This window comes from Juglans regia, chromosome 8 (genome assembly GCF_001411555.2).
Source record: "Juglans regia cultivar Chandler chromosome 8, Walnut 2.0, whole genome shotgun sequence".
Classification (NCBI taxonomy): domain Eukaryota; kingdom Viridiplantae; phylum Streptophyta; class Magnoliopsida; order Fagales; family Juglandaceae; genus Juglans; species Juglans regia.
In genome coordinates this window covers 19985470-20004034 of record NC_049908.1, presented here as the reverse complement: position 1 = coordinate 20004034, position 18565 = coordinate 19985470, and the positions used below count along the sequence as shown (strand labels likewise).

The 18565-nt window shown below is 35.9% G+C and overlaps 1 protein-coding gene and 1 long non-coding RNA gene across 2 annotated transcripts; one reads left to right on the top strand and one right to left on the bottom strand.

Annotated features, from left to right (window-relative positions):
• The first annotated feature begins 923 nt into the window (after positions 1-923).
• Positions 924-7554, top strand: LOC108980734 (AAA-ATPase ASD, mitochondrial-like). The gene is made up of 4 exons (XM_035692804.1): positions 924-1093; positions 4395-4397; positions 6183-7253; positions 7455-7554. The coding sequence occupies exons 1-4, from the start codon at positions 924-926 to the stop codon at positions 7552-7554; spliced, it is 1344 nt and encodes a 447-aa protein (XP_035548697.1).
• A 10030-nt stretch (positions 7555-17584) lies between these two features.
• On the bottom strand, positions 17585-18265 carry LOC118349316. The gene is made up of 4 exons (XR_004802290.1): positions 18227-18265; positions 18069-18134; positions 17801-17870; positions 17585-17679 (listed from the first exon to the last, which is right to left on the bottom strand). It is a non-coding gene; the product is annotated as an uncharacterized LOC118349316 (long non-coding RNA).
• Positions 18266-18565: the final 300 nt, after the last annotated feature.

Sequence of the window (18565 nt, the reverse complement as noted above, 5' to 3'; positions counted from 1 at the left end):
AATAAAAAGTTGTAAGAATTAAACATTTTTTAAATCGTTCATTTTTTTTATCATTTTTAAAGTTTATATTTAAAAAAGAAATTGTTCATTTTCGTTTTTTATAAATAATTTATTTTTTAATGTTCACGTGTTTTTTTACAGCTTTTTGAATCCTTTTAAATAAAATTTTCATTTTTTATTTAACTTTTCCATTTTTTTGAGTTTTTGCATTGTGGATTTATGGAGGTATAGAATTAGAATATTTTAACATTTTGTAGTTTAGGGGGGTTATTTTGCTTTGCTTGAACATTAATTATAAACTATCAAATGCTCAAATCTGTAATAATGGAGTTTTTTTTTTTAAAAAAAAAAAACTTTAATTAGTAAAAGGATTAATTGTCTTCTAAAACTATTTTGTTATTCGGAATTTTGATATTTCTATTGTTTATTTTTATTATGTAAAATCTATAAAGTTGACTTTTTTAAAAAGTTGTGTATCTATCATGCATGCCAATGAGAGTGACAAGAAGCTTGGAAAAGTTCGCTGCTGTCGCCTTCACCGCGTATAATGAATAGAGAAATTCTATTTGCAGTCCTGAAGTGGGGACTGCATGTGCAGGCACATGCTTAAATGAGAGAAAACATTATTTTAGGAGGGATAATTTTGTAACTTTACAAAATTTTAAAGTTAAAATAGCCTAGGCCTGCACATGCAGTCCTATTGCTCTAATGAATATGCATGGGGCCCTAATTTATAGTTTTTAATGAGACGCGCACAAGTCAATTCTGGAGAAACGACGATACTATTACCATCGAGTTTCTTAGAAATGCCAACGCGCGCGAGCAATAAATGATCATCATGTATCACAAGATTTATATAAAGGTTTTACAACATTTCTTCGTGACTAACATGTAGAGAAAAACAAAAGATCAAAGAAATCACGATGGCACCACGAGACAGGTTGGCTCAGCTAGGATCCATAACTGCCAGTTTGATGGTTGCGTGGGCTATGTTTCAGCGATCCTTTCTTCATGGGCTGCCAAACTTCGTCTTGGAATACCATCAAATATTGCCAAGTTTCATTTACCCTTACATCGAAATCAGGTTTAACGAGTTCTATTAAGAATGATTCAATCGCAAGGTAGAAGGAGGAGTAACTACCTCGAGCATGTGCAGAGGACTGAAGAATAACAGAAAGTAGAGGAACGTGGAGAATAAATTTGTGAATAAAATGTACTACTCGATTTGCCTTGTACAACTGCTATTTATAGTACAAAGAATCAAATAACAGAATAACAAATAAATGAATTGTATTTTACAGCTCATCAATGTAAGTTATCATCTTCATGTTACGTTTAGTCTGGTGGCCTTCCAAGTGTTTGAGAGTTTTCTTCCTTTAATTTCAACATCCCCCCACAACATGGAGAGTACACATTGATCCCATCTTGAGCAATAGTCGATCGAAGGTAGGTGAATGCAATGGCTTGGTGAGAAGGTCTGCCAATTGAGCTGAAGAGAACACATGAGCAGTTTTAACTTCTCCCGCTGCAATTTTGTCACGAACCAAATGGCAATCAAGTTCAATGTGCTTATGCGCTCGTGGAAGACTGGATTTGCAGCAATGTGCATGGCAGCGAGGTTATTACAGTGCAGAGTAGCAGGTGTTCCAATGGTGATACGAAAGTTTGTGAGTAGGTAGCGAATCCAAGTGAGTTCACAAACAACAACAGCCATATCTCTGTATTTCGATTCAGAAGAGGATCGCGAGATCATATTCTGCTTTTTCGACTTCTAGGAAACAAGAGAACTTCCAATGAATACGCAAAATCCTATGGTGGAGCGATGAGTGTCTGGGCAATTTGCCCAATTTGCGTCGGAATATGTGACAAGTTCCATGTTGGAATTAGCATAAGGGAAAAATGCCCTGTCCTAGGGTTCCCTTAATATACTTGAAGATTTTAAGAACAACATCATAATGTGGCACTCTTGGGGTATCTATAAACTGACTTAACAAGTTAACACTATAGCTCAAATCAGGTTGCGTGTTAGTCAAATAAAGCAACTTTCCAACCAATGTTTTGTAGAGTGCTAGGTCATGAAAGATTTCACCTTCATCCCGTTTGAGTTTGATGTTTGGTTCCATTGGTAAGGGAGATGGCTTGGGCTGCTAAGAGGCCAGTTTCAACAAGAATATCTAACGCATACTTGCGCTGGCAGAGTTGAATTCCAGCTTGTGTTCGACCGATTTCCATGCCAAGAAAGTACCGCAATGCACCCAGATTTTTTATGTGAAATTTGGTCTCCAAAAATTGCTTAACAGCATTGCTTGACTTGGTGTCCGAGCTCATGAAGATAATATCATCAACATACATGAGTAGTGCGATAAATGAAGTAGGAGTGCACTTGGTGAAGAGGCTATAATCTGCCTTTGACTGGACAAATCCAAACTCAGCTAGAGATGAAACCAATTTGGTGTTCCATTGACGGGACGCTTGTCTCAAGCCATACAAGCTTTTTTGCAATCGGCAAACTTGAGTAGTTTTAGCTGCAAAATGACCAGGGGGTGGCTTCATGTAAATTTCTTCAGCTAGCTCGCCATACAAGAAGGCATTATTGACATCAAGCTGTTGTAGTTCCCACCCTTTGATGGCAGCCATTGCTAAGTGACAACGAATTGAAACAATTTTAGCAACTGGTGAAAAAGTATCGTGAAAGTCGATACCTTCGCGTTGGGTGAAACCTTTAGCGACTAACCGAGCCTTAGCTCTTTCTACCGATCCATCAGCCTTGAATTTGAGCTTGTAAATCCATTTGCATTCAATTGGTCTCTTGCCTGGAGGTAAATCAACTATGGTCCAAGTCTTATTAAGCTCGAGGGCAGCAAGTTCCTGATCCATGGCCTCATGGCAGATTGGCTGTTGGATAGCTTGTGTATAGGATGTTGGTTTAATGTTTATGGAAACAGATGTGGTGAATGCCCAAAACTGAGGTGACAAGGATGCATAAGACAAAACAGTGGAAAGGGGAAAAGAGATATTCATACCTAATGGGAAGGAGGATCCAGAAGCAATCATTGAGGATGCTGATTGGGGAGGATCAGTGGCGGTGACTTGTTGATAATGATATTCACGGAGGAATGCAGGGGCCTTTCTTGGTCGAGTTGATTTTTGAAGAACTTGAGAAGGTTCATCGTGGGCAGAAGGATGTGTTATTTTGCTGGAATTATCATATGAAATGTGAGAAGGTGAGATTGGTGGATTGTTTGTAGAGTCCTGAATGGAAGGTGAGTTTGGTGTGTCTGTTTGGGTTGCGGGATTGGGAACAAGTGATGGGGTTGGATTGTATGATGTGTCGATATGGTCAGTGGATGCATGAGGGTCGAAAAGTGAAGATGAAGTTGAAGGTGAAGGTGAAGGTGTTTGAATTAAAGTGGGTGACACAGGTATAGTTTGGTTTTGTTGTTTGAGAGGGAATATTTCTTCATGGAAGATGACATCTCGAGAGAGGAATATTTGCTGAGTTGTGAGGTCCAGTAATTTGTAGCCTTTGACACCGTATGGATAGCCAATAAACAAGCATTTTCGAGCGCGAGGTTCGAATTTGGTTCTAGCATGTGATAAGGTGGAGGCAAAGCAAAGGCATCCAAAAATTTTAAAATGGGAGTAAGATGGCTTTGTTTGATAAAGAATCTCAAATGGGCTTTTGTAGCCAAGTGTTTGAGTAGGTGTCCGATTAATTAAGTATACTGCAGTGGTAACAAAATTAGACCAATTTTGAAGTGGTAATCCCGACTGGAATTTGAGAGCACGTGCCATGTTAAGTATGTGTTGGTGCTTGCGTTCAGCAAGTGCATTTTGTTGAGATGTGGCAACATATGTTGTTTGGTGCACAACACCTTTGGAGTGATAAAAAATTGGCATATGAAATTCAGCGTTGTTATCGGACCAAATGACTTTGATTTGAGTGCTGAATTGAGTTTCAATAAGAGAGAAAAAATTTAAAAGAGAGCTTCTAGGCTCAGATTTTGTTTTAAGTAGATAAAGCCAGGTGCACCTTGTGAATTGGTCAACAATGGTGAGAAAGTATTTAGCACCGTTGTATGATTGTGTTTGGTTAGGTCCCCAAATGTTGACTGAAACGACATCAAAGGGCTTTTTGGCTTTGGATTTTGGATCTGGAAATGGTAGTTTGTGTTGTTTTGCAATGGGGCATATATCACAAATTAACTTTGATTGATCCGAATGATTGGAACTAGAATGAACATGATTCAATATGTATTGAACCATGGAGCTATGTCCAAGTCTATAATGCCACAATGTGAATTTATCAAACTTGGAAGCAGTAGTGTGATTAACAGAAATTGAAGGAAACAAAGTATGAAAATGGTGTTGCAGACTAGTTGATTTGGGTCTAGACAGTTGTAAGTGATATAATCCATCATGCACCGTCCCCACTCCAATTGTCATCCATAATGAAAGGTCCTGGATATAGCAAGAATTGGAGAAAAACAGTAAACAACAATTAGAGTGATGTGTCAAGGATTTGGCAGAAATGAGATTAAAAGAGAAATCAGGCACACATAACACACGACGAAGAATTAGATGAGTTGATAAGTACACATCATCAATGTGTGTAGTAGCAGTGGTAGATCCATTGGGAAGTTTGATCATGAGGGAAATTGAAGTGATATTATGGGTGAAGCATTTGGGGCTACATATCATATGATCTGTAGCGCCCGTGTCTATAATCCAGGTGTTTGGCTTTTCAATGTTGGGTCGTGTGTGTGTGTTGTGCCATAAGGGAAAATACCAGAGACGGGAGGTGGACTGGTATGTGTGGTATTTGCAGCAGGTGTGCTGGCATCATCGTGAGGAGGATGGAGTAAGGCAAGGATGTGGTTATACTGCTCTCGAGTAATAGGCGGACCATTGATAATTTCCTCCTGCATAAGAGAAGATTGGTTAGCTGAGGATTTAAATTTTGAGCTATTCTTATGGCCAGGAGGAAATCCATTTAATCTGTAGCATTTATCCTTTGTGTGACCAGGTATGAGACAATGTGAGCACACTGGGAGATTGGGATTTGCTTTGAAGCAAGGCTCTAGTGAGTGGCCTGGTACATTGCAGTGGGAGCAAAAACGGCATTCTCTATGACTGGTGGTCGAGTTGCGAGTATCTGGTCCTTTAGCTATCATCGCTAGTGGTGAAGGCACGGAATGAAGTTGGCGACGTCATTCCTCTTGTTGAACGAGAGAGAGAACTTGGTTGAGAGCAGGGAGTGGGTCATGTAGTAAGATTTGCACACGGACAGAGTCATAAGAATCATGAAGGCCGACAAGAAATTGCATCACCTTGCTACGATGGTTGTAGCCCAGCATGGTTTTGATAGCTCCACAGTTGCAAGTAGGCATGGGATCATAAATCTCCAGTTCATCCCAAAATACTTTGAGTTTGTTATAATATTGGCTGACGGAATCAGTGTCCTGTGTTGATGATGAAATGGATTTGGTAATTTGGAAGATCCGAGGTGCGTTTTGGATGGAGAATCTCTCTCGAAGATCACTCCAAACGCTCTCTATAGTATCTGTGTGCGCAATGCTTGATCGATGTTTTGAGCTAACCAAATGTCATTGCAACGCTCCCATGGTGCGAAAAGGGGATCGGAAGTGAGTGTTGGCTTGCTAATTGTACCATCAATGAATCCAAGCTTGTTTTTTATATTGAGAGCACGACACATCGTTCTTGCCCAGGTTATATAGTTCTCTGTGGTAAGTAAATCAAGAACTAAGGAAGATGAGGCTCCCTCTCCAAGTTGAATGTAATAGGAGCTAGCGGGATGATGAGGAATGTTCTCATTTTTGGAGTGTTTCGATGATTCAGTATTTTCTGTCATTGCTCTGGTACCATATTAAGAATGATACAATCACAAGGTAGAGGAGGAGTAACTGCCTCGAGCATGTGCAGAAGACTGGAGAATAACAGAAAGTAGAGGAACGTGGAGAATAAATTTGTGAATAAAATGTACTACTCGATTTGTCTTGTACAACTGCTATTTATAGTACAAAGAATCAAATAACAGAATATCAAATAAATTAATTGTATTTTACAGCTCATCAATGTAAATTATCATCTTCATGTTACGTTTAGTCTGGTGGCCTTCCAAGTGTTTGAGAGTTTTCTTCCTTTAATTTCAACAAGTTCAGCACAGACCATCTCGTTTTGCGGAGCGAAGCTTACTCTGCCATTGACAACTACCTTAGCTCCATTAATTCCTTTATGCACTCAAAGGGGCTGAAGGCGAACATATTTCAGAACAGCCTGTCTCTTAGTCTTAGCATGGATGACGGCGAAGAGATTGCTGATCAGTTTGAAGGGGTTAAAATATGGTGGGCTTCTGGGAAAATTAGAATTTCCAGTGCACCAATATCACTGTCTTTCCGCCCAGGATCAGAGGAGAAGAGATACTACAAACTCACTTTCCATAAACGACATCGTGATCTCATTCTCGGGCCGTACCTGAATGGCGTCCGGAAAGAGGGTAAGGCGATTAAGATGAGAAACCGGTCACGAAAGCTTTACAGCAACGCAGGGCCGTACTGGAGCCATGTGGTGTTTGAGCACCCAGCTACGTTTCAGACAATAGCAATGAATCCAAAGAAGAAGAAAGAAATTATCGACGACCTCATCACATTCAGCAAAGCGGAAGACTTCTATGAAAGAGTTGGGAGGGCTTGGAAGCGAGGGTACCTACTTTACGGTCCTCCAGGAACCGGCAAGTCTACCATGATTGCTGCCATGGCCGATCTTCTAGGCTACGATATTTATGACCTTGAATTGACTGCGGTGAAGGATAACACCGAGCTGAGGAACTTGTTAATTCAAACTTCAAGTAAGTCTATTATTGTGATTGAGGACATTGATTGTTCACTTGATCTCACTGGTCAAAGGAGGAAGAAAAATGAGAAAGTGGAAGCAAAGAAGGATTCGATTTCGAGGCGAAAGCTAGGAAAGGAAGAAATGGATACCAGAGCCGCCAGTCAGGTTACTCTTTCTGGGCTCCTAAATTTTATTGATGGTATTTGGTCAGCTTGTGGTGGGGAAAGGCTGATTGTGTTCACGACAAATTACGTAGAGAATTTGGATCCAGCTCTGATTCGAAAAGGACATAACTTGTTTCCCAAAATCAGTGTTCTGTTGGAAGAAACAAATATGACTCCCGCTGATGTTGCGGATCATTTGATGGCCAAAGTGGTTTTAGGGGACGCGACATTTAGGTCTCGTTTGTTTTCAGAAAACATCTCATCTCATTTCATCTAATCATTACAAATTTCTTAACTTCTAATATAAAATAAAATAAACAATTCAATTTTTTTTAAATTCCAAAACAAAAATAATTTTAAAAAATATATTCTAATAATATTTTATTCAACTTTTTAACTTTAATCTCAACTCATTTCCGAAAACAAACGAGCCAGTTTGCAGAGTCTGATCCATGGTCTTAAAACGGCAAAAGAAGAAGCGAGATTGAGAGCTGAGAAAGAAGCAAGAAAGATCCAACAGTTAGTTGAAGAGTAGTCATGGGGAGCCAACAATTCCGCACCCGTATGTCGTAACTCATTGTATTGTTTTGCCATTGTTTTCTCGTCCTAATGATCACCCTCTTTCATGTTACTTAGGCTGCATTTGGATCTGGATGTTGAGTTCAGCTGAGCTGAATTCAGTTTTTTATTAATAGTAGTGAGTTAAGTAGTAAAGGGAGTTATGTGGAGTCCATCTAAATTGAATTTAAAATGTGTTTGGATGTTAAGATGAGTTTAATACTTTTTATGAAAAGTTGAAAAAGGTTGTGAATCCTATGTATAAAGATGTGTTAAGTTGAAAAACATTGTGAATCCCAAGTGTAAGAAAGTTTTGAGTTGAGATGAATTTAGTAATTTGAGAGTTGGGTGTTTGGATATTAGACTCAACTTAAAATTAGACTGAATTCAACTGAGTCTTGAAACCAAACGCAGTCTTAACCCTTGTTTGTTTACATATGGATAGAAATCTATGAACAGTAATAAGATAGTTTATAAATAGTGACAAAATTGATTGTGTTAAGATCATGTTTTATAAGGTTTTGGAAAATGAGAGAAGAAAAATTTGAATAAAAATACTATAAAGTTAAAATATTGTTATAATATAAATTTTTAATATTATTTTTGTTTTGAGATTTGAAAATAATAATTTTTTTTATTTGAAAGTGTTTGTATTTGAATAATATTTGAAAGTTGAGAAGATATATATAAGATGAGATCATGAGTATATATATTTATATATATATATATTCACACACCCTAATTTGATAGATAAACTCACTTGTGATGAGGAAATATTTTATACAAAGAGAGCAAGGGAGTTATAGTAGAAATCTCAAAACCAGGCTCTTAACAAAAGAGTGGCACTACAGCCACTGAAAAATTGTCCCAAAGGACGTTCCTAATAGTGCATTTCATTTTTTCATTTTTCTTTTCTTTTTTTCATGTATTTTTTTAATCATCATAAACATTTTCAAAAAAAGTAAAAAATTCACAACATCATTAAAAAAACATTTCCTTAATCACTAAATAAAAAATATTTCGGGAGAAATGTTCGAGACCCATTTTCGGGATCCCATCTTAACAAAAACATTATTGGAAAAAAAAAATACATACAATAAGAGACTGCTTAAGCGAAAATACTACACATTAATGCCTAAAGTAAGGAATACTTACACGTTCCAAAACAAAAAGACCAACCATAGGCTTGGGAAGCTCAAAAATGGAAGAAAGCCTTACCATGCAACCTTGAGTCCAAAAGTAGCAAGGTTGTCCATTAGAGACTTTTCTTTCTAAACATAATACTAAACGGGAAAAAACTTTGAAATAGAAATCATCCCAAATATCAGCTTAATTCCAAGAAGGTTGAAAATTATTATCAAATCAGTTCACAACAAGAAGAGAATTTGTTTCCACAATAAGATCTTCAATACTAAGTTGGTAGATCATTCAAGTTGATAATTCTCCAAAAATGTTAGTACGTGACGCCAGACAGAATAATGAATATTCTGCAGGCCTTTTAACAAATAATTCATAGGGAAGGAAGACAAAAGAATCGTCCAAAACACAGAGAAAACGACTCTAATGTTCAATTCAAAATTATCAAAATTCAAGAATGGTCAAATCAACCCACAAGCCAGGCTGTAATAGCTGAAAGTCGACCATATCAGAATTTTTCCAAAAATAGCAAAATCCTAATAATCACACCAAAAGTAAATACGTAATAAAAGAAGTAATTTGCCAAAATCTGACCCAAATCGTGTTCAAAATCACTTCCTAAACGATAAATGGAATATTACCATAAAAGACAAAAAATAACTAAAAATAGGGATCCAGAGGGAAAAACATTGGATTTTGGCCTCGAAAAAGATGCAAACCGAATTGGGATCATATGCGCGATTCTGATACCCGTAGCCCAAGTTATGGCCAAAATACCGAAACGTGCCCAAAACTACTCCAATTAAGGAAAGATCACGATTTCTTGCCATCTTTGCGTTGATTTGCCACTTCATGGTATTTCTGAGCGTGCAATCTGACAACTCAACATTATTTGACTCGAATCCTCCTGCATCAATATCCAAATTAAGATAGTAAAAACAATCAACAATAATAGAGCAAATCTAAGATTGAAGGACCCTCTAAAACCAGAGAGCCCAAGATCATCTTTAGAAGCACCATTAAGGTTGATTTTAATGGATCCTTTCAGAGGGGGCAACCATTTAACAAGCAAAGGTCCTTAGTTTGGATGATGGAACGAGGAATATGAAGATTTACAAGGACATAAAAATACTAGGCTTGAGGAGGGGAATGAGATAATTTAGTCATCTATAGATGATTGTAACGCCCAACTCCAGAGGTCCAGAAAGTTAACTTTTGTCACTTGGTAATCACTTTCCCAGTGCTAATAGATTTTCCAACGGATTCAATATATATATTTCCAACAACTCTAAATCAAACATCAATACTTCCAAATCATTTAACTACACATAACCACATATCAGATCAGCAATACCATAAATCAAATAAACTAAATTAACATCTCCACATATCTCATTGAACATAATAAAATAAAATAGGATTTACATAAGTCCCCACAATCATCCAAAACATACTGAAATGCGTCTACTAAATAATATATCCACCACCAGAACTGGAACCTCGAGGTAACCAACTACTATTCTCAGCTAATCTTGCCCATGTACTCCATTACTGATTCTCAACTGAATCATCAAAGTCATCTGAAATATTGTGAAGATAAAGAGGTAAGTTGTCAACAAATCAGTAAGCAAGAAACATATACTAGTATGTAAACATGAGCATTTATCAAGTTCAGAATGTGGAACAAAAACATTTACTTTCATAAATGCAGAATCAAAATATTTGTTTTTAGAATGCATAATCAAAAACATGTTATAAAAAGTCAAAGCAAAGCTTTCAAAAAACTTTCTTATTTCAAAATCTCTTGGCATATCACAGACTGAGATCTCATCTTAGTAAGATATCAGAGCATCACATCAGGATAGATACCATGTTTAACTTCTGTGGTAGGGTTATAAACTACCATTATACTCTTGGCGGGGCCGTATGTCACTATTATACCCGTGGCGGGGCCATATACCACTATTATACAGGTTGCGGGCCTTAACAGAGAACGAACAAAGGCAACATCGAAACCAAATCATATTAAGATACAAAATCAGAAATTCATGCCAAGGTTTTTAGATAGCACATCATATCAAAACAGAGTACTGAGTAGCTTTAGATCGTTTCACATATTCAAAATAACATAATCCAAAACATTTTCCTTTAATCAAAACAAACTTTTTAGAATCTCTTATTCGCTCTTTTTCGCACAATTCAGAAACAGAATGCAACAAAATAAGTCATATCTACATCAGTCATGACAAAAAAATACTTCATTCATATACAGATTCCATGAATATGTAAAACACACAACTGAGGTTGTTTTTAGGTTTCTTTTCAAAGCAAGCATACATATTTTCAAAATCAACCTCATTTTATTTCTTTTATGCAAAGTTTAGTATAGGAATCCCACTTACCTGACTCTTGCTGTGCATGAGATATGCCTTGGGTCCAACCTCTAAAAGTATCACAACCTAAAACAACAAACATTTACCACATAGTTAATAATCCAAACATGTATGCCACTAAGCTTATTTAATAAAACCCCAAACTAGTCCCTTTTTAATCTAGAATTCAATGTAAGGTAAATCTCAACAGTCCATCTTCAAACCATCAATATTTTCACTCCAGTAGCACTAGGGCTCATTTGTTTTCAGAAAACATCTCATCTTATCTCATCTCATCTTATCTAATCATTACAATTTTTTCAACTTTCAATCTAAATAAAATAAACAATTCAACTTTTTCAAATCCCAAAACAAAAATAATATTAAAAAATATATTCTAACAGTACTTTATTCAACTTTTTAACTTTAATCTCAACTCATCTAATCTCATCTACGAAAACAAATGAGACCTAAGTAATCTCCACCCAACCGCCCCTTAACAACCCGTACAACTTAATAATAACTCAACTCAACTCAACTAGTAACACTAAACAACCCCAATTACTAGCCCAAAACAGTCACACATGTTAGAGAAATTCACAGTAATAAAATAAAAAATTACAATGAAATGAAAAATTCAAATGAAACCAGCTTGGACTGAGGCATGGAAATTTCTCTCTCTTTAAGGAGATTCAAGCCCTCTGCTGTATGTAAAGTTTCAATTGAACCGGTGCAGCAGGTCTTCTCTTGACTTGTCTCTTCTAGGATACAACAGCCCAACTGATCGTCTTATAACTCGAATAAACTCTGCACAAGATATTGAGCTCAAAGCTCCTCTAAAAATAACACCTCTCTTTTATCTGGAAACTCTTAATATCTCAAGACACTATCTTATTTTTTCTTTTCTCTCTATACGTAGCAAGTTTGAAAGACGGCTTCAATTTTTATTTTATTTTTCTTCTCACTTTCGTCGTGCAACCCCTACCACCTTTATAAAGAATTTTTTTTTAAAAGGCAAAAATTGAACGTTGGGGACTTAGTCTTCTGAATAACAAGCATTACGGAACCTACTAGTAGAAGTGCATTCCAAAATATGCTCCTAGATTTTAGAAATTGACGAGATACAAAACGGCTAGTTTTTCATTTAAAACCAATTTGACTAGGATAAGAATCTCAAGTACGGGGTTGAATGAGTCAAAGAAAGTCTTTCAAAACTGAACGTAAGAAACAAACAAAAAGAGACGGCTAAAAGACAAAACTAATATTATTCATTAAAAAATATCAACATTCCCCCACTATTTGTTAATGGTAAAATAAATATATAAGAGAGATAATTTCTAGATAAAGAATGATTATTATGCATCATGAAGGTATGCTCTGCATTGAATCCTCACTTAGTGAAACAATAATTTTTACTCCAAAGTTAGTAGTAGTCTCAGACTTGAACTATAACTTCTAAAGGGAAATAAAAAATTACTACTCACACATAACAGTCCAGGTATTGACATGAGCTTTATTAGCTAGCACATTACGGCCTTGTGCTATTCCCAGTTTCATGAGTGTATTTGAGAACAAGTCCAATTCTCATAGAGAGCGGCCTTACTCCCACACTCACATAGATGAAATATGTCAAGAGTGCTCTTGTAATTTTGACACTCTACTCATAAGAGCTACAGATTTTCATTAAGAGTATTTAAAACAACTCATCATCTCAATCATTACAGAATTAATGCACTTACACCATAGGAATGGAAAAATTCTCAATTAAAATAAATTGTGCATTTCTTACGACCACCAAATGATTCGTTCTTCTCATTGAACCCAATTCTCAGGATCTCTGATCTCTGGGTTGGGTATCCTCATATGTGGTTCATGACTGAATGGACTTTAATCACATTCCCCTCGATGTATTCCGGACTCTTTCTCTTGTTAAGGCCTTGGTCAGTGGATCTGTTAGATTATCACATGATCTAACATAATTCACGTTAATGACACCACTACTCAAATAGGATCTCACAGTACTGTATTTTCTTCTTATTGGTATGGATTTACTATTGTAATAATGATTTTGTACTCTACCAATAGTAGCAGTACTATCACAATGAATTAATATGGGTGGAACTGGTTTTTCTCACAGTGGAATCTCATGTAGTAGATCTCTCAACCAGTTTGCTTCCTCACTCGCTGAAGCTAAAGCGAAAAGCTCGGCTTTCATAGTTGAGTTAGCAATAATAATTTGTTTTCTAGACTTTCAACATACAGCACCACCACCCAAGGTAAAAATATAACCAGTAGTTGAAAGGGAATCACTTGACAAGGTATTCCAATCATCATCACTGAAGCCTTCGAGTATAGCAGGGTATTTTCTATAAAACAAGCCATAATATTTTGTATCTGATAAATATTTCATTATCCGATCCATTGCATACCAATGGTCTCTTCCTGGCTTGGTAGTAAATCTACTAAGTACTCCTACTGCATAAGTAATGTCAGGTCTAGTACAATCAGTCGCATAATGTAAACTACCAATCATGCTAGCATGTTCCTTTTGATTAATCACATCATTATCATCTTCAATAGAAAATAAATGAATACTAGGATCAAAAGGGGTAACAACATCTTGCATCCAACATAATTAAATTTCTTTAATAATTTTTCTACGTAATGCGATTGATCAAGAAAAATACCATCACATGTTTTGGTGATTTTCATACCCAAAATAAAATTAGCCTCGCCAAGATCTTTCATATCAAAATGGTTTCTAAGCATGCTTTTTGTTTCATCTATAACATGCAAATTAGAACCAAATATTAATAATAATATGAAAATTATCCCAAGATTTATGATAAATATATTTATCACTTTCATTTGACTTTTAGTCATTTTCAATCATATAAGAGTCAAATTTCTCATGCCATTGTTTAGGGGCCTGTTTTAAGCCATATAGGGATTTTGTCAACTTACACACTTTGCTTTCTTGGATAGGCTCCACAAAGCCTTCAGATTGATCCACATAAATTTCTTTGTTTAGGTTCCCATTCAAAAAGGTTGTTTTAACATCCATTTGATGAATTTTTAAATTATAGATTACTGCAATGACAATCAATAATCTAATAGATGTTATTCTAGTAATTGGAGAAAAAGTGTTGAAAAAATCAAAGTCAACTTTTTGTTTAAAACCTTTTGCGACAAGCCTAGCCTTGAACTTTTCAACAGTCCCATCCGGTCTAAATTTTTTTCTAATGACCCATTTACACCCTATGGTTTTGCAACCTGGTGGTAACTCAACTAATTTCCAAGTTTTATTAGAAATTAGTGAATCCATCTCATCATTCACAGCCTCTTTCCAAAATACAGAATCAGGCGAAGATAAAGCTTCTCGTAGAGTATTTGGGTTTTCTTCAATATTATAAATATAATAGTCGGAACCAAAATCTTTTTCAATTCTAGTTCTCTTACTCTTTAATTCAAATTTTTCTTCATTTTCTAGAGGAGTAGAAGAACTAGTTTCAGAAAAAATATTTTGTCTAAATTCTTGACTCCCACTATTTTTGGATTTAAAAGGAAATTTTTCTTCATGAAAAATTGCATTGCCTGATTCAAAAATCACTTTATTTTCAATATTAAAAAATCTATAGGCTGTGCTATTTTTTGCATATCCAAGACAAACACAGGTGGTAGTTCTAACACCCAATTTGAGCCTTTTAGGATCTATGAGTCTCACAAATGTCAAACAGCCCCAAACTTTAAAATATCTCAAGCTTGGCTTATACCCCTCCATAATTCAAAATGTGTAGTTTTTGAATTTTTATAAGGCACACTATTTAAAACATGACAAACAATCAAAATTGCTTTACCCTAAAAACTTGAGGGAGCACCTGAATCAAGAAGCATGACATTCGTCAATTCAATTAAAGTTCTATTTTTCCTTTCAGCCACACCGTTTGAAGCAGGTGAATATGGTGCAGTAGTTTCATGAATAATTCCAATGACTGAATAAAATAATTAAACTCATTTGAATCATACTCTCGACCTCTATCACTTATAAATCTTTCTATTTTTCTACCAAATTAATTTTCAATTTCGTGGAGGAATTCTTTGAACTTTTCAAAAGCATCACTTTTATTTTTTAATAAATAAACATACGTGTATTTTGAAAAATCATCAATAAAATTGATAAAATATCTATTTCCTCCACGAGTAAAAATTCCTTCAAATTTACTCGTGGAGGTCGTTGTGAATTAGATCTAACAATTTGGTATTCTTTTCAACACTTTTATGAGGTCGTTTTGTAATTTTTGCTTGACTACAAACTTCACATTTTTTAAAATCTTTTTTCAGTATGGGAATTAATTCTAAACTACTCGTGATTGCAACATATCTACTATTAATATGACATAAACGTGCATGCCAAAAATTTTAAGAAGAAAGCATATAAACAGAAACATTCGATACTTTATTATCAACGTTCAATTTAAATATTCCATCACAAACATATCCCTTGCCCACAAAAACTCCATTTATATTGATCAGATTCCATAATTTGCTTGAAGCCAGCTTTATTGAGCAAAAAGCTTGACATCAAATTCTTCCTCATAGGCGGTGTATAGAGCACATCTTTGAGCGTCAATATACGTCCAGATGTGAATTTCAACTCAATCTCACCACTCCTAAGGACTTTTGTTTTGCTTGAATCACCAAGCATAATAGATTTTTCTTCTCCAAAGGGAGTATACTTTTTGAACCAATCTTTATCATAGCAGACGTGCCTATTGGCACAGGAATATGCCCACCACCCTTCAACAAATTGAACCATGTTAACATCTATAATCATTGCCATAATTGGCTCCTCAGTTACACGTTCTCGAGGATTATTTCCTCGCTTTCGAAATTTACAAATTCGAGCAAAGTGCCCACTTTTGCCATAGAAAAAACAAGTTTGAATTTGTGAAAAGGATCCTTGGTTCTTATCCTTTTGATTTGAAAAATCTTTTTTGTGAGGTCTACAAAATTTTTTGAAATTTTTTCTTTGCGGCTTCAAATATTATTTTTTGAAATCTGACATTTGGGCAAGCCACCATTTTCAGAAATTAAATTTACCTTCATCATGGAATTCTCATTTCCATTTTGAACCATCAAATCATCTTGGCCTCTAGCTTCCTCCTCTACTCGAATACACGTAATTAAGGCCTCTAGAGATGTCTCCTTTTGTTTGTGGCGCATCGACTTCTGAAACTCCCTCCACGAAGGTGTTGCTTGTGAATGATGCCACAGACAATTAAATTGTCTCCAATCTTGATGCCTTCGGATCGAACTTCAGCTACAACCATTTGAAAATCCTGTGCCTGTTCTACGACAGACTTTCCATCTACCATATGATATCGAAAGAAGCGACTTGCTGCATATTTCTTCGCTCCAGCTTCTTCTGTATCATATTTATTCTGTAAAGCTTTCAAAATTTTCTTCGCAGAGGAATAAGTTGTATTGTAGAAATCATAAAATTGATCCGTAAGACAATTTAAAAGGTAACATCGACAGTTATGCTCATCTTTGGTATATTTTTCAATCTTATCTTCATGAGCTTTGGCTTGTGCTTCAGTCATGTTCTCGGTAGTGATCTTGTTTGGATTGTTTGCTATGAGAACATAGGAGACGTTGAGAAGGTTTAGATAGAAAAGTACCTTGCACTTCCAACTTTTGAAATGAGCTCCCTTCAAGCGGAAGGGCTTGTTGAGATCTCCAACGTTTTCCGTAGATTTTTCGTTTGAAAGCTGCATGTTTGAATCTCCTTAAAATTGTTAGAGAAATTCACAGTAACAAAATGAAAAATTACAATAAAATGAAAAATCCAAACGAAACCAGTTTTGACTAAGGCACATAAATATCGCTCTCTTTAAGGAGATTCAAGCCCTCTGTTGTATGTAAAGTTTCAATTGAATCGGTGCAGCAGATCTTCTTTTGACTTGTTTTATCTAGAATACAACAGCTCAACTTATTATCGTATAGCTCGAATAAACTCTGCACAAGATATTGAGCTCAAAACTCCTCTAAAAATAACACTTCTCTTTTGTCTGAAAACTCTTAATATCTCAAGACACTATCTTATTTTTTCTTTTCTCTCTATACGTAGCAAGTTTGAAAGACAGCTTCAAGCCTCTTTTTCATTTTATTTTTCTTCTCACTTTCGTCGTGCAACCCCTGCCACCTTTATAAAGAATTTTTTTTAAAAGGCAAAAATTGAACGTTGGTGACTTAGTCTTCTGAATAACAAGCATTACGGAACCTACAAGCAGAAGTGCATTCTAAAATATGCTCCTAGAGTTTAGAAACTGCCGAGATACAAAACGGCTAATTTTTCATCTGTTAAAATCAATTTGACTAGGATAAAATCTCAAGTATGGGGTTGAATGAGTCAAAGATAGTCTTTCAAAACCGAACGTAAGAAACAAACAAAAAGAGACGGCTAAAAGACAAAACTAATATTATTCATTAAAAAATTTCAACAACACATAACCATCCAAACAATCATACTCCTCCACCCCAACAGCAGCACTCATCAAGTCTTCTCCCTCAACAACTCCACAACTTTGAGACTTCCAACATATCCAACAACAATCCAACAAGTAATAGCATAATTAAAATTACATAAAAAATCAGATACCATAATTTAGGTGGAATAATGAACATAGAGGGATAAAGAAACGTGGGCCTTACCGGTACATGGAGGATCCACTTACGACGACGCAAGTTGTTGCGATGGCACGACAAGGCTTGGTGGAGTGATCTGTGAAGGAGTTCGTGAGGGAAAATAAGAGGAGTGCGTGAGTAATGCGGGAATCCATGTGTGCGTGAGGGTGAAAACAAAGAGTGCAAGGAAGTTTCAATGGGTAATGGTTAGAATGTATAATCTATAATCCGAAACTAGGAGAAAAAAAAAAGAGATCCGAAACTTAAAGAGGAACTTGAATGGAGAGTGGCTTACCAGCGTTCAACCAGTGGTTCCGATGATGGTGCTTGAAGGCGACACCGATTCAAGAGGACCCATGGACTACACACACAAAATCACAAAAATTTCATGAAAGAGGGAGAGAAATCGCAGTGTGTGCGTAAGAACAAAGAGTGGATGAAAGAAAACCTTACCACCGTTCAACACTTCCGGTGAGGAGAAACTCGACGGCAACACTAACTTTGTGTTGGAGTTAAAATGAAAATGAAGAGCAAAAAACAGAGAAAATGAAGGGAAAACTCAATCCTCTAATCTGTATGATTGATTCTGGAAATTCCTTGTCCTTTAAACTTCTTGGTTACAGAATATATATAGTCACACAGATACACACAAGGCATTAAATGGGAATATGAGTCCCGATACATGTAAATTAAATATAACAAGCTAAATATAGCAAAGCATAAAACAGAACATGCATAGCAGTAATTATGAAAATTACATCAACTTTAGTACTCATCCTTGATGTATTTTTC

Excerpts from the sequence above, each read along its gene's own strand:
- LOC108980734 (XM_035692804.1), top strand. The coding sequence starts at position 924 with ATGGCACCACGAGACAGGTTGGCTCAGCTAGGATCCATAACTGCCAGT. Across the intron at positions 7,254-7,454 it reads TTAGGGGACGCGACATTTAG|TTTGCAGAGTCTGATCCATG; the intron begins GTCTCGTTTGTT and ends CAAACGAGCCAG.